At 38.5% G+C, this 17,214-nt stretch overlaps 1 protein-coding gene across 2 annotated transcripts; it reads right to left on the reverse strand.

The window, feature by feature from the left end:
* Positions 1-3,439: 3,439 nt before the first annotated feature.
* On the reverse strand, positions 3,440-12,588 carry LOC109216830 (calcium uptake protein 1 homolog, mitochondrial-like). 2 transcript variants are annotated; one of them, XM_019381030.1, is made up of 7 exons: positions 12,225-12,583; positions 12,067-12,134; positions 6,808-7,031; positions 6,507-6,590; positions 5,386-5,599; positions 4,406-4,702; positions 3,440-4,154 (listed from the first exon to the last, which is right to left on the reverse strand). In XM_019381030.1, the coding sequence occupies exons 1-7, from the start codon at positions 12,454-12,456 to the stop codon at positions 3,924-3,926; spliced, it is 1,350 nt and encodes a 449-aa protein (XP_019236575.1). In that variant the 5' UTR covers positions 12,457-12,583; the 3' UTR covers positions 3,440-3,923. The 2 variants fall into 2 exon arrangements, with proteins under 2 accessions (XP_019236575.1, XP_019236576.1); XM_019381031.1 differs by having other exon boundaries at positions 4,116-4,199; positions 12,225-12,588.
* Positions 12,589-17,214: the final 4,626 nt, after the last annotated feature.

Genomic DNA, 17,214 nt, shown 5'->3' on the forward strand with positions numbered 1-17,214 from the left:
TAGCTACTCATAATTAGAGAAAGAAATAAAGAAATAGATGAAGAAAAACTCATATTAATTAATTACTAAATTAAACTTGAAGATTCAATGTTGAAATGAAGCTAAAATTACTCAAAACAGCTAAAATATTTGAACCCACGAGCGTAGCCTTCAGTACTTACTATCTGCTTAACCTAAAAATGGAAAAGAAGCTATTTATACTAAGCTGAAAAGTCTGGAAAAAAATACCCCTGCGGGGTTAGTAGTGTGCGGCCGCACTAGGGCTCTTGACATAAAATTCCAGCTCTCTGAACTCAGGCAATGCGGACCGGACAAAATCGAGTGCGGCCGCGGTGGCTTCTAGTGCGGTCCGCATGAAATGGAGAGCGGACCGCATTGGCTTCAATCTTCAAAACTGGCACCTCTCTGATCTTTGGCTCTGCGGACCGCACTAAATTGAGTGCGGACGCAGTAACTCCAATGCGGACCGCACTAAGTCGAGTGCGGCCGCATTGCCTGTTGGCCTGGAAAACACCTTCTCTGAATCTCACTTGTGCGGACCGCACAGAATGGTGTGCGGCCGCATTGGGCCTGTTTTGCCTGAGCTTTGTTTTGTCTTGGTACTTGTGCAAGTTTCACTCCTTTTTTGAGCTGAATTTTGACATCTTGTCACTTTGTTAATCAAACCTGCAATCAAGCACAACTTGTGAGCCTTTTGAGACTATTTTGTACAAATTTCTAATCAAAACATAAGCAAGAAGGCGTATAAAATGTATCAAAATCCCTGGTTATCAACTTCCTCCAAAGATCATGTGGATTGTCATCTAAGGTGACCTTACTTCTGTTTTTTAGGGCTCCGCATTGTCCCGGTTCGGGCTGTAATTGTTTTTGGCGCGGTCACTTAAAAACTCTCTAAGATGGATATTTTTTAACAATGTCGCCACCTCCTCGCGAAGATGTCGGCAGTCCCGCCGATCTGTATCAAAGTCATTTTTAAACTTGTCCTGATTTTTATCTCGACAATGTCCCTTGGTCGATACCGATGAGCCTAGTTGATCGCCTTCTATCCTTATTTTTGACTCATAGCAGTTGTGGACATCCGCCCATATGGTTATCTGAAACTGGAGCAAGCTCTCCTTTAGTTTACAGGAGGCATCGGAACTCAGTGGATTTAGATCCTTCGTGAATGCCTCCGCTGCCCACTCATCTGGAACCGCCGGTAGCAGCATCCTTTCTTTCTGGAAGCGGACCACAAATTCTCGCAGTAGCTCGGATTCACCCGGCGAAATTTTGAATATGTCTGGCTTTCTGGCCTGAACCTTTCTTGCTCCAACATGGGCCTTAATGAACAAATCTGCAAGCCTTTCAAAAGAATCGATTGAGTGCTCAGGTAAGAGGGAATACCATGTCAGCGCCCCATTCGTAAGGGTTTCACCAAACTTCTTCAACAAAACCGACCCGATCTTATGTTGAGCCAAATCGTTTCCTTTCAGTGATGTGGTGTAGGTTGTGATGTGCTCCTACGGATCCGAAGTCCCATCATACTTTGGTATGTCCGGCATCTTGAACCTCTCGGGATCAACTCTGGTGTCGCACTTGGTTTAAACGGCAATTGTGTGTACTTCTTGGGGTCTGGGCCATTTAACACCGGCGGCGCGCCTGAAATCTGATCCATCCAAGCATGAAACTCTTTCGTATCCTGATTCATTCGTTCGTTCATCTCTCTCATGAATCTCATGAGCTCGGTTTTAAAAGGATCACTCAAGTTATTATTTCTAGATCCACCATCGGTACCCCCGGCACCTTCGAAACCGACGTCATCCCTTAGGGTTTTGTTATCAGCCCTTTGTGCTGTCTGATACCCGGGAGCATTCGGTTGAACCGAGGGCCTTCCATTGGCGTTGTTGGAAGCACCTGATAACGCCTACTTCAATTCTGTTATTACACGATCTTGCCTTGAAAGGTGGTCCATGATTGCTCTTTGTTGCTCTCTCGGGAGTTTAACCGTTTCTACAACGTGTTCATCCTCCACATCATCAGGAGTCGGGCCTCGCACATGTCTAGGGTACATTCCTTTGCGAACCGGGGTTGTCTCATCCCCATCATTACGGGTTTTGCTGATAGAATCATCACGCTGAGACACCTCTTCTCGTTCATCATGTGCTCCAACGTTGTGAACATTATTGACATCGTTGGTTGCCATATTTGACTTTTACTTAAGAAAAAACCGAAATTCATATGTAACAAACAAACGAATCAAAGCAATTACGCAACTGTCTATGCCCCACAGCGGACGCCAAACTGTTTACCCGAAAAATAGTACAGTTGAATTTATAACATCATTTATAGACAAGCGAATCGATTTGATCCGAAAATGATTAAAAAATTAAGAACAAAAATAAGATTAGCGATTGAAATTAGAAAAATAGCAAGCTTGATTCTGAGCTCGTGCTTCCCTAGGGCAAAAGCAAAAGGAATGATAAAGCAATGACAAAATTTTATAGATTGAGCGTAAAATATTATACTATCGCTTTTGTGTACAAAATGTATTTTTTTTTACAAGAGTTGCCAATATGATATTTATAGTCATTCCCAGGGAGACAAGATCCTAAAATCAAGCTCCTCTTGAATAAGAATAAAAATATCATTGATGGGTGCATAACTGCTGCTCATTAAATGATATCCAATGTCAAGCCTTTGAGTCTTTACCATCGGTTGTGCTTCCTTCGGGATCCATCCAGTATCGGTAACGCACTTCGTAACCGAGGCCGATTATTTACCGACTCAACTTCTATCTATTCTTGATTCCACGTTTCACCTTGCTATTTAGCCACTTGTTATCAACCAATTCCCCCCATACATTAATTTAAGTGTGTGTGTGCGTGCGTATATATGCACATACAACAACAACAACAACAACAACAAACCCAGTTTGATCCCATAAATGAGGTCTGGGGAGGGTAGTGTGTACGCAGACTTTACCCCTACCTCATAGAGATAGAGAGGCTGATATATGTATGTGCGTGTGTGAAGGATGATTCTCGAACGGCATGCACGCACCTTAAGTATTATATTGTTATTTCTTCATTTTACTAGCACAAGGATAGAGCAATTCTATCCACCAAAGGTTAACTACATAGGAAAAACCAATTAACTTTCTTTTATCTCTCTTGGAATTTGAAATCGATCTTCCGTGATTTTCATCCACTTCATTGACCCAAAACATATCCTTTGATGCAAGCATGATTTAGAAAATTATTAAGTTAGTAACCAAATGAGGCTAAATAAAAGAAGTAAAGCCAGTTACCACACATAGCTCTTGTTTTTATTGTTCGCACTTCGCAGCACGGCTGCTGCTTCCTTTTTTCTTTTTCTTTTTTTTTTTTTTAGGGGGGGGGGGGGTTGGGGGGGGGTAAGGTCAGGGTTTCTCTCCTTGGAAATAAAATGGTAAAACATGATCTAACCACTAACAGGAACTAATATTGAATAACATCAAACTGCAGCATGTTACTAACCTTAGTGGTGACATAATTAAATTTACAATTTCGAGGTATATTCAGGTACCTTTAAAGACTTCCTGCTACAGTTTCATATTTGACCATTACTAACAAGATCAAACCTCAAGGTCCCGAACAATTTTCTGGAAAGTTGCAGCAGGCTATGATAGTTAAAAAGTAGCATACTCTATTTAAAGGGCAATCTAGTACACTAAGCTCTCTCTATGCAGGGTTCAAGGAAGTTCCGAACCATATTATATGCAACCCTACCTTGCCTTTTTGCAAGAGTTTGCTTCCATGACTCGAACCAGTGACTTCCAACTACACGCAACAACTCTTGTTGATGCGCCAAGACTCCCCTTCACAGGGTTTATTGAAATAAAAAAATATTCAGGATACCATTCAACTAGATATCATTCATCAATATGCCAGTAGGTCTTCATCCCGTCAACAAGAGGCTGACCATGAAGAAAGCAAGTACGATTTATAGTTTCGTGTGGAATTCCCATAGCAAGGCACGAAGTTAAGGATACCTGCTTCGGTTGGCTCAGCAATATCCCTTTCTCGCTTCTCTAAGACTCGAATAAACTCGTCTGAGCTTAAATTTCCATCACGATTTGTATCGAAAACATGGAAGACAATTTCTATCACGTTGTCAGTGAGAGAGATTCCACATACCTGTTTAATACTTGGTCAGAAGAAACTTGAAAACTAAACAAGCACCTAAACATATAAAGAACGTTCCAGTTAAAACACCAGAGGTACAACACTAGAGCATCATCCTACAGCCAAGGACAATCCTGAAATGACTTCACGATGACAACGGAAAATATTATCCAACAGGGAGTAGAAAAGGTAAATGTCAAATGCATGCATGCACACATGGGAAAAGCTGACTGATAGATGGAAGAGAAACAAAGAACGCATACCTGAGAAGCAGCTCTTTTAAAATCACTTCTTGTCAAATGACCATTCACATGCCCAAAACAAAAAAGTGCTAGTGAAAACGGTTGCAGCTTCTTCCGCAGCTCAGCAAAACTTTTGAATTCCTCAAATGAAATCTTAATACAACTTAGCGGTGACTCATTATCTAAATTATCAACTCGATCAAGCAACTTGTTTAAGTACTTCAAATCAGCAGCAGCAACCATGGACAGGGCAAAATCCTTTGCTAAAATGGTCCCCTGAAACTTGTAATCATAGTGGGCAAACTCCAATTTTAGCATCTGTGAAGCACATAAATTACAACAGCGTAGAATTAGCAATTCAGGATCACACCTGAGAGAAGGGAGGGAATATCACTTTTACTAGTTCATTGATGATAGCCTATATGTAGTTGACATTCATAGCTAGGGGAGAGGGGGTGTCAAGCACGGAACACCAAAATACACACTCTCTGCTAATCTAACCCTATTCGTCATGCACCTTGGTCATTCAGAAGCTGACCAAACACACAGGTTAAGTAAGATCTTTCCCTCCTTTTCCCTACCCAGTTATAACAGCAGAACATATCCCACCTTTATTCTTCTTAGACACAAGTCCCAACAAAGATGCAGAAAAAAAATAAAAAATTACTTATCTACTAAAATAAGTAATATATATAGAGACATAGTAATAAATCCTGAAACCAGGTGCTTTTGTAAGTAAGGTACAAAATGAGCCACTTTTTTTCTTCTCAAAGATATAGGACTGATGAGTAATGATTTGAATGTTAAGATAATAAATGCAACTGGCTTTCCTTCAAAAATAATAGTAAGGGTAATTAAATAATCATAAGATAAGGGAAGGATAATTGAAAATCATTGCAACACAAACGACATATAGTAACTGGACAATGGCAAATAAAAGTCAAACTAGTTCTTGGTTTCTGTTTTCCCTATTTTGCATGTGATGATTAGAGTTCACATACTTCTTCATGCAGATCTCTCAAGAATCGGACAAATCTATCATATTGGAGGCGTTTCTTCCCATCTTCACCAAAGAAGTCTTGCAACAGACCTCCATTCTCTACATGACCACCTAAATTACGCCCCCCTCGAAGTCCATCGCTGTGATGAGCACCTTGTCTGTTGTGAGCTCGCATCAAAGTCATTACTTTCTTGAATTCACCAATGTCTATCTCGCTGTCACAATATAAGCACCAACTTATTAGACCAGACAAAGTTAGTTCTTCGTAAGTCTGACAGATATACCGACAGTATGAGAAACTGACAGCATGAATAAAACACATACAATTGATCAACTTGAGCTTCTGGTATTCATCCCTCAAACCTCCCCAAATAAATAAGTCAACAGTCATTCTATCATGCAAATTGACTGGAAACTACCATTTCTACAAACAATTGATATAACCTTAACAGAGTAACAACTAAGTCCAATCGTTAATTTGTTATTATCAAAGCCATAGAGCTCAACACTTCCATACTCAATCACCATAATATGCAAACAAAAACAAATGCACAGTTAGTTTAATTATGAAAGTGATATATCTACTTTTTCTTCACAGTTCTTAACATGATTTTAATAGAATCGAGAAAGAAATAAAACGATAATCATCAAAGTGTCCTTATCTAAGTCGCACAATTATACGTTACTGAAGTAGAAAACAGAAAGTTTCCTAGCCTCGCAACTAGCATAAATCAGTATACAAAACTGGAAACTGCTTCCGCATCCCAGCGCAGAAGTAAACATAAGGAGGTACCTGCCATATCTTCGTATGCGTTCACTAATTGACATGACAGATCCCCCGTATGCTAGGTCTTACATTCTTATCAAAGTGATCTATCAAACTTGTGGAAAAGTTTGTTATATATTCTTTTCCCCCTTTCTGAGCGTACTCCTTTATAGAGATCCATAGATATTCGATACAATCCAAGCACCACCATGGTCCACAGGAAAACAAGATTGCCAAGATTTCAATCTCACAAGAAAAAAAGAAAAAAAAAAATCTTACAAGAAGGGAAAGAACAATATTAATTGCATCCCTGCTTCACAAATTACAATATTCAAAAGTTGAAAATAGACTCCTACCCATTACAGTCGAGATCAAACATCTTGAATGCCACAGAAAAACTTGATTCGGGGATACTCAGCAGGGTGACAAAGAATATATACCTGTAAATTTTCAAGAAATTAAAGACTTTTTCAGTCTTTAACATGAGTATGGCTATAACTCAACCTGAATGATTCTAAAGCTTAAATGTGAAATGGAAGGAATTCAGGAAAAACAGAGAAAGCCAAGATAAGGGGAAGATAACTTTATTATGGAAAAATAGTGAATTGAATAGAGAAAACAAGAGATATTATGACTGCATTGAAACTTCGGACTCACTCTTTGAAAGATACACGGCCATCACTGTTTGTGTCAAAAAGCATAAAAAACTTTGAAGGGGCACATTGCAGTTCACCGGGACTTCTTTCACCTCTAAGATATCCATCTCTCACGAGGTGTGATTGAGATGGAGGGAACACAGGAACAACTGCTCTCATTAGATCTGCTGGTGTCATAAATATTTCTCCATCATCGGCTTCAAAAGATGCAAAGTACTCAAACACCTTCAAGAAAACCACAAAATGTTGAAACAAAAAGTTAACTATGGAACCTCATGTAAATCACAGGCTTGATTGAGATATTTGGAGGATTCTAGAGATGAAAATTGAAACCCTTTCAGTGCACAAACACAAATACAATATCCCAGTATACAATTAGAAGCGCAAAAAATGCTTTCAGCCAATTCGGGAAATGTCATCAAGTAGGTCAGTGAAGTCCAAAAGGGCCGCTTGGACGCACAAATTGTTCAGTTCTTGTTGCAACATACATGTTAAATGCTGTTCAACCATGAGATCATGCTTTTCCAGAGCTTTCATATTAGGGCATCATCACCACATATCTAAAAGTATTATAGGGGAAAGTGAAGCATAGAAGGTTGTCTTCACAGGACCACATACAGGACACAATGCACCTAGCCACCTACTACAGGGAATTTTCCTGACAGATGATGCCATGCACTAAGTCCAATATTACTACAATTAAATATTACCGGACTAAGGGGATTATCCATCAAAAAACCTGCCCTTATACACCATAACCAAATAGTGTGGTAGAACGGAAGCATAACTATCTCCTTGAGACTGCAGAGGGCACTTCTATATCAGTCAAAATTACCACCCAAGTATTAGGGGGAATGCATCCTGACTACAACTTACATCATCAATAGACTCCCTACAACCTATTGGAAAAACAAATGCCTTTTTTGAGCTTATATATAAGAAGAAACCAAATTACTCTTACCTAAAATCTTTGGGCTGCCTTTGTTACTCCATTGTCCCTAAAGTCCATAGAGAGAAATTTGAACCAAGAACCATCCCTTATGTTTTTGTAGGATATTCCATTGGGATAAAAGGCTACAAGTTGCTGAGCTTGGCCACTAAGAGGATACATGTTTCTAGAGACGTAGTGTTTCAAGAAAGTGTTTTTCCTTTTACTCCATCTTCTGACAATACTAGTTTTCCTTTAGTGCTTAAATCTATTCCTTTTGTTGATTGTTTACATAATGTAAAGTTATAATCATAGAGATTTGCATGTTACATCACCTAATACTCCACCTCCTCACCCTTCATCACCATTACACTCTACCACACACATGTCACCAGAGACTTCCTCAGGGCATAATCAAGATCCGGAACCACAGCCCTTAGAATCTAGGAAATCTCACGGGCAACACAAAACTCTTGACTATCTAAATGACTACATTTACACCATTCCTAATCTCAAGCCAAATACCACACACAACCATGCTTCATCCTCTCAGACTGGTTCCTGTTTATCTCTCAATGCACTAATTTCTGTAAACGACCACATTTCATCTGAAATTCTAACTCTTGTGAGTCAATTACTTGTAAGAAATGTTTGCCATGACAGTGAGTCCTCATCATATGAGGAGGCAACATTCAATCCTGCTTGACAAACAGCTATGACACAAGAGTTTTAAGCTTATATGCAAATAAAATTTGGGACCTGTGCCTTTGCCAGATGGTAAGAAAGCAATTGGATGCAACTGGGTGTACAAGTTAAATACAAAGCTAACAGCAGTATAGAGACAGCTTGTTTGGATGGTTGTTATATATCGTTTCATATCGTATTGTATTGTACTGTATTGTATCGTTTGATGAATACAATATTTGGATGGATTGTGTTGTTTTGCCGTCATTTCATGGTATCACGCACCAGTAATATGATGAATAAACTTGCAATATTATAAAGAAAAATTATGATACGGTATATAAAAAGGTAAGGTAAATGATAAAATAAAATTATTCAATAATAATGAAGGGTGAGATTGAGAGAAAAAGACAAAGTAACGACGTGACCACACCAAATCGGTCGTTACATAAAGTGGCACATTTCATCGTTACGTACGACGGGTTTAACGATACGATAAAATTTAAGTAACAATCAAAACAAACATTGTATTTAGAGTAACAATACGATACAATACAATAGGTAACAACCATCCAAACAAGTTGCTAAAGCCAGATTGGTTGTTAAAGGATACATACAACATGCTGGAATAGATCTGTTGTGAAGGTGAACATAGTTAGAACATTGGTGGCTACTACAGTCAAGATAGGATGGGCTATTTTTTCAGCTTGATATGAACAATGCCTTCCTCCATGGAGATCTGCATGAGGAAGATTACATAAAGGTCCCACCAGGGATTAAAGTTGATCATCCAGGCCTGACTTGCAAGTTGAACAAATCTTTGTATGTTTAAAGCAAGCCAGTAAACAATGGTATGATAAGTTGACTGAGGCTTTATCTTTCGAAGGTTACACTCATTCCATGCATGATTACTCTCTTTTAGAAGAAGACATGATCACTAAGGCCTCATTTGTTTTTTTTAAAGATTAATACGTCTGAATCTGAATATATATCTGAATATCAAGATGTGTATTAAGATTAAGACACCTGAATCTGAATATACATCTGAATATTAAGATGTGTATTAAGATCTAAATACTAAATGATTAAAACTGTTTGTTTTTTTAACATCTGAATATATAAAATTTATCCTTATTTAAAAAGTAATAAGCATAAAATTCAAATAAAATACTAATTAATATAATATTCTGTGGTGGCGGTGGGTGGCTAAAAGAGGTACTTGTTAGTGCCGACCAATGACGGTGGTTGGTGGTGGTTGTGGATAATAGCTAGTGGTAATTGGTAACGATGACGATTATGGTTAAAGATGGTGGTGGTGGGTGGTGATAGTTAAAAATGATGGGTGGTGCTGGTTGTTGTGATTGAGGAAGATGATAGTGGATGGTGGTAGCTAGCTATAATGGTGAGCGGTGCTGGCTATGGTTGTTGATGGTTATGGGGTAGTTGGTTGTAGCAGTTGAGGTGGGTGAGTGTGTGGTTGTGGTTGAGTATGATGGTGGTGGGGCGGTGGGTGATGGTAGTGGTGGCGGTTATGGCCGAGGATAGTGTTGGTGGTAGTTGATCATGGTAGGCGGTGGCAGCAGTTAGTAAAGAATGTAGATGATAACATCTTAATGAAATTAAGTCTTTATTATAGATCTTAATCATACAGACCTATTCTGACCCATTAAGTGGTTGTGAAGTAAAAAAAACAAACACACTTAATGAATAAGATCTGAATGATTAAGATTCAAACTTTGAAAACAAACACACTTAATGACTGAGATCTGAATGATTATGATTCGGACCTCCATTAAATGCAAACAAATAAGGCCTAAGAGTCTTTGTAGTTGTGTATGTTGATAATGTCATACTCATAGGCACAAATTCTGCAGAGATCACACAGCTGAAGACTTTCCTACATGATACATTTAGAATCAAGGATCTTGGCAGGCTGCATTATTTTCTAGGGCTGAAAATCATATACAAAGATGATGGAGCTATTATTTCTAGGAGGAAACTTGTTCTAGATTTATTGGAAGAATATGTCTATTTCAACTACAACAGCTTATCCTCACCACTTGATCCAAATGTTAAGTTGAAGGCTAAAGAGGGAGCAGCACAACCAGATCCATCTTACTATAGAAAGTTGGGAAGTTAAATTTCTTGACAAATACAAGATTGGATATAGCTTATAGTGTTCAACATCTAAGCCAGGTCATGCAAGATCCCAGGGAGCCTCACTTGCAAGAAGCTTTCCATTTGCTAAGGTATCTAAAGAAAAACCCTACATGGGGTTGCATGCCCTGATTCTAGGAAGTCGGGGGGTATTTGGTGGTATTGGATTGGAGAGCAGTCCTACGAGCTGGATGTCCAAGAAGCAAGAAACCATTTCCTTGTCCTCAGCAGAAGCAGAGTATAGATCATTGAAGATAGTAGTTGGGAATTGGTATGGCTGAGTAGAATTTTTTAAGAATTAAATGTCCCTTTCTCCACTCCAATTGTTGTACACTGTGACAGTTAATCTGCTCTACGTATAGCCAGAAATCCTGATTTTCATGAAAGGACCAAGCATATAAAAGTTGACTTTCATTTTGTGAGAAACAAGCTACAAGATGGCCTGATTTTACTTCATCATGTGGCCACTACTGAGCAGCTTGCTGACATACTAACCAAGGCCCTCATTGGGATTAAGCATTCAGCAATTCTGGGGAAGTTGGTTGTGAGAGCCTCACCTCCAACTTGAGGGAGGTATTCAGCCTATCTATCTTGTTTGTATTACACATTTTAATTGGTTAGTTAGCTTAGCCTAGCTGGTCAGTTAGTAGTGCTTAGTTGCTTAGTTGTTCGTTAGTGGAGGTTAGTCACAGTTGTTGACAGCTGTCAGTGCACACATACACACGTGCTCTTACCTTTGTATATATACATACAGATACAGTACATCAATGAAGCAGTTGAATTTTCTCTCCCAAAATCATATTTCTCGCTCAAGCTTCTCTTCGTTGTTTCGTTCATAGATCTCTCTAGAATCACCAGTGGAGCTCCTCTTGAGCTCGATCTGATCTGTAACTGTGCTAAGTTTGATAGTATCCAAGTCCCAAAATGGGGTTATTACGTGCTAAATGTGTTATTTATGTGCTAACAACAACTACGAATATGGATAATACCATTTGGTGATGTGGCTATGTGCGGGATATGATTTGGACTTTGGAAGGCTATAAGGATATTTAGGAGTGGAAAGAAATAGTTTGGAACATGTTGGAAATATTAATGGGAAAGAACACCCAAAGTAACACATAGCCTAACTTCAAAGGAGCTGAACTCTTAATGCATAAAGAATTTGGATATGGATAAAACTCTGATATTACTAAGTTTGCTCATCTAGAAATATCTATCTACTGATTATAAAACAATCATCAATAGAAAAATATAAACAATCAAAGTCTACATCACATTGCAAAAGATTCTGAACAGCTTTCCCTCATTTGATTACAGGAAACACCAAATTTAGTAGTCCACATACTAGTCAACGAAACAAAAATATGTTTTTAAATTTATTAGTCAATTAATTACAAGGAGAAGCTATAGAAGGACTATTGATAGCAAATTACAAACAAGCTTAACGAAAGCATAAAAATATTTGTTGACTTAAATATAAATTACAATTACCTTTTCAGGAGGACTTCGCATCCGGATACGCTTTTCATAATTAAAGAATACTTTTCTTCTGTAAGCATCTGCAAAATACAAGTTAACCGTAGTCATATTCAGAAATAAGAAAGATACAGTAGCATTAGGATAATAAATCATTATTTAGTGGAAATTACCTCTAATGAGATATTTAGGTGGAGGATGATGAAGAGATTGTGAAGTATCAGCAAAAGACAAAGAAGAATTGGGGAAAGAATAAGAGTAAAGTGCGAAAGCTAAAGTGATTCCACCAACGCATTTGAGGAAAGAAATTGGATTGCTTTCAACATTATCACTTCCACTTAAATGACGAACATACAGACGATGGACCGAGCGTGGAGATCGCCGGAGAGCTGACCAAGCTGACATTCTTTTGTCAAAAACGAGACTCGAATCGGTTAACGCTTAATTGAAAGTAGAATATTAGTGGTGGAAAATAGGATAAAAGCCTTTTTCACTTATCTAGTGTTGCTAAAGAGGCTATTTGCCCCTTTTAATATAGCATAGTCGCGATTGAAAGATTAGTGCAACTTAAGTCCTTTTACCACAATTTCTTAACAGGAAAGTTACTAGTATAACTCGACCACAATTCACATCTCATACAAATAATTACTACTTGGAGATGTACATTGCAATTCTTTTTAACCCCAAATAACTCAAACTTTAATATTCACTGGATTGCATAAAGATAATAGTTAAGGGCCAACAGATTGACACCTACCATGCAGATATTTCTATTTCCATACCAATTTTACAGTCAAAATGTGTTTGGACATATCAGTGTATGTGCACATAATTATGAAGGATACACTGCGAAAAGAAGGTTCGTGAAAACAAAGAATAAGATCCAATTGTGTTTCCATGAACAAAATGCCTTTCAATTTGTGTTTGTTCAAAGCAAATCAGAGAAATATCTCTTAGATGATGAAAAATTGAGTTGTTTTTATCTTTTATTATTTCTAGCATAGTCACGTAAAGTTATATATTTCTTGTAAAGCCTTTCAAAATTTCCTATAAGTGTGAGGCCTTAAAGCACAAAGTCATGAGTCGCTCACTCACCTTTTTGCATTCAAGTTATGGTCATTTTACAGGACACTGTCCCATCTGCGCGCTCAGTTGCGCGCTGGGGTTGTCAGGTGCGCGGCACGATCTGACCGATTGTTTTGGGCAATTGTACTTCGTTCGGTAGTTTGAGGTCTTGAGTAGCTTCATATGGTATATTATGACTTGGGTGTATTATCGGTTTTGGTTTTCGAGTGGTTCGGGATTGATTTGGAAGAATGATTCTCATTTTGAAAACTTTAAGCTGGAAGAGTTGACCAAGTTTGACTTTTGTGTATTTGACCTGGAATCGAAGTTTTGATGATTCGGTTAGGTCTTTATGGTGATTTTGGATATGCCCGGATTTGCATTTGGAGACGTTTAGAAGGTTTTGGCCATAATTGGCGAAAGTTGGCATTTTGAAGGTTTTGAAGGTTCATAAGTTTGACCGGGAGTTGACTTTGATGATATCGGGTTCGGATTGCTCTTCCGAGAGTTAGAATAGGTTTGTTATGATATTTGGAACTTGCGTGCAAAATTTGAGGTGCATCCGAGTTGCTTAGACATGTTCAGTGTAAGTTTAGAATTTAGAAACTTGAAATAGTTCGTTAAGCTTGAATTGAGGTGTTATTCGTCATTTTGATGTTGTTATGTGTGATTTGAGGCTTCGAGTAGGTCCGTATTATGTTTTGGGACTTGCTGGCATCTTCGGACGGGGTCCCGAGGAGCTCGGTTGTGCTTCGGATTGATTTTGGACCATTTCAGAAATTGAATGAGTTGTTGGTTTTCTGATGCTCTAGGTGTTCTTCGCGATCGCGGTGTGTATGTGGAGCTGGGTGTTTTTACTCTATGCGTTCGCGGTAGGTAAGATGCATTCGCGGAGGTTTAGTGGCTAGTTGGTCGCATTCGCAAAGTCGGGGCGCGTTCGTGATTCTTTGGTGATTAGTGATTCACGGTCGCGTATATGAGTCATGATCGCGATGCTTGGCAGGCTTGGCTGGCGTTTGTTCCACGCGTTTGCGAGGGTGTTGCCGCAAACGCGAAGGCTTATTCAGGGCAGTGTGATTTTTTTCTTCTACGTGATAGCGAGGGTCATGTCGCGATCACGATGCATATAACTGGGCAATGATTATAAAGTACTCTATTTCGGACCTTAAGCTCATTTTATCACATTTTGAGTTGGGGAGCTCGAATTTTGGGCACTTTTGGAGAGGATTTTTACCACATGGATTGGGATAAGTATTTTCTACTCGGATTTAATTATATTACATGATTCTATCTTCGATATTGGCATTTGATTGATGAATTTAACAGAGAAATTGGGGGTTTTATTACTAAACTTTCCTAAAGTGAATAATTAGATATTGAACATTGATTCGGAGTCGGGTATAAGTGAAATTAGTATGGTTGGACTCATATTCAAATGTGTTATCGAAATTTATGAGTTTTGTCAAGTTCTAAGGTGTGGTCCTGGGTTGCCTTTTTGGCTGACTTTGAGTTTTTGATTAAAGATTCGACCTTTATCACTTGAATTTGTTTTCTAAGGCCGTCACGACTCAAAATTCAACTAGTCCTGATGACACCTAATCCAACCAGCTAGGTAAGCTAATTAACAATAAACCATAATATAATGATAATGATAAGAGTCAAGAATAAAATAACTAAATTTTATACACCCCCCCCCCCCCAAGGACTGGTAGTTCAAATCATGAGTTTCTAAGACTTAGAGTATGCAAAGCTGGTATAAAATAAATACATCATCTATTCGAAGGTTACATAAAACAGATTTATAAATCTAAAGCTACCAAGAAAAAGAGGCAGGTATAACCGGAACGCAGGTACATCTTCAATGCCAGCTCCCACCATACACAGCAAAATTAGCTCCAAAATCTGCACGCAATGTGCAGAAGTGTAGTATGAGTACAACCGACCCCATGTACTCAACAAGTAACAAACCTAACCTTAGGTTGAAAGCAGTGACGAGCTTGGACAATGGTCAAAGTCCAACGCCAACAATTAAGAATAACTCATAATAATATAATGAAAACGGTACAAGTAATACTCAAAGATATGAAGCTCAGCTCGCTCATAGTTATAAAAAATAGGCATGCTTTTCAGGTATAACAGTAAAACCCAAATCATTCACCCAAGTCATCAAAATGTGAGTATGTTAGAAAAACTGTGATTTTTCCCGATAACTTTCAGCAACAGATAAGATGCTCCATTATCAGATAGCATGAGGAAAGTACATCTTTATGCCTACATATCAATGTGTGTGAGAAGTAATAAATGTCACAATACCGTATAGCATGAGGAAATGCATCTCTATGCCTACATGCCAAGTATGCATGTCAAATGTAATGCACCACAGTGATAAACTCATGTGCTCATGCTCTCGGAGTATTCAACCTCACTCAGCATGCTCAATCACTCAGCACCTCCCAACCACTCAACACTCTCAATCACTCAGCATCTCCCAATCACTCGGCACTCGCACTCATCGATACTTGCGCTCACTGCTGCCATGTCAGACTCTGGAGGGGTAGATCCTGCCCAAGTGCTAATATAAGTCAATCATGGCATTCTGTGGCGTGCAGCCCGATCCCATAATGAATCAATAAAGGCTGATGCAACGTGTAGCCCGATCCGATAAATATTACTCAGAATCAGGCCCTCGGCCTCACTCAGTCATATATCTCTCCAGTTTCTCGGGCTCACAAATCTCATGCCAATTAGCCAAAACAATGATAGCATGATGTGACAACGAATGATAACATAGACTGAGATATGATATGCAAATAAATGAATATGACTGAGTATGTAATTGCAATTTAAGCAAATAACTCAACAACAGAAATGACCTCAGTGGGTCCCAGTAGAATAAGTACATGGCCTAAACATGATTTCTAACATGATCACAACTCAATTACTCTAACATGTAGGAATTCTATGGATATAAACAAGATAGATAACTACACAGTACCGCATAATTAACCGAGTCATAATTCATACAGTGTACGCCCACACGACCGTCACCTAGCGTGTGCGTCACCTCAACACCAAGCACATAACACATTTATTCAGGGTTCATACCCTCAGCACCAAATTAATTAGAAGTGTTACTTACCTCGAACAAGTCGAATCCAATACCGATCAAGCCAAACAATATTCTAGAAATGCCATCCCACGCGTACCGACCTCCGAACGGCTCGAAACTAGCCACAAGCAACTCAAGAACATCAAATAATGCCAAAGGAAACAAATCCAATCGATAAAGGTAGAATCTTTAATCAAAAGTCCAAAGTCAACCAAAAAGTCAAACTCGGGCTCGCACCTTGAAATCCGACCAAACTCATAAAATATGATAAACCATTCGATTATGAGTCCAACCATACCTGTTTCACTCAAACCGACTCCAAATCGATGGTCAAAACTCAAAAAATTTACTCTATGAAATTTTAGACAAAACCCCCCAAACTTCACTTTGAAATCATCAATTTAATTTCAAAAATGAAGATGGATTAATGAAATATAACCAAAACTGAGTATAAAACACTTACCCCAATCCATGTGGTGAAAATTGCCTCTAAAATCGCCGAAGTCCGAGCTCCCAACTCAAAATATGACCAAATGAACAAACTGTTGATATTATATGCTTTTGCCCAGCCATATTCTGCCTCGTTTCTTATGACAAATCATTCCAAAACTCACTTTTGATACCTTCAATGGATTCCTCGTGAAATTTCAGTCAAGTTAGGCTTTTGAATTACTTCATTTGACCTTATAATGAAGGAGATATGTTGGTTTCAATATTTGAAAATAGTGCAAATTTTTAAATACGAATTCAGTGGCAATTTCGTAATTAATCTGGAAAAAAATTTGGCAACCCAATTTTTAGTGAACGATCATAAATTTCTCATATGATGTCGAAACTTGATGATTCCAATTGCTATGGTTCCAAAATTACGATACAGATATAATGGTTTAGCCGAAACACGAATCAAAGGTCGTTTGCTCAATATGGTAACCTTTATGCTCAAATCGACGTCGAAATCGAAAACAATCACCATACAACCCAAACTTATC

The sequence above is a fragment of the Nicotiana attenuata genome, unplaced genomic scaffold (genome assembly GCF_001879085.1).
Source record: "Nicotiana attenuata strain UT unplaced genomic scaffold, NIATTr2, whole genome shotgun sequence".
In the NCBI taxonomy this organism is placed as follows: domain Eukaryota; kingdom Viridiplantae; phylum Streptophyta; class Magnoliopsida; order Solanales; family Solanaceae; genus Nicotiana; species Nicotiana attenuata.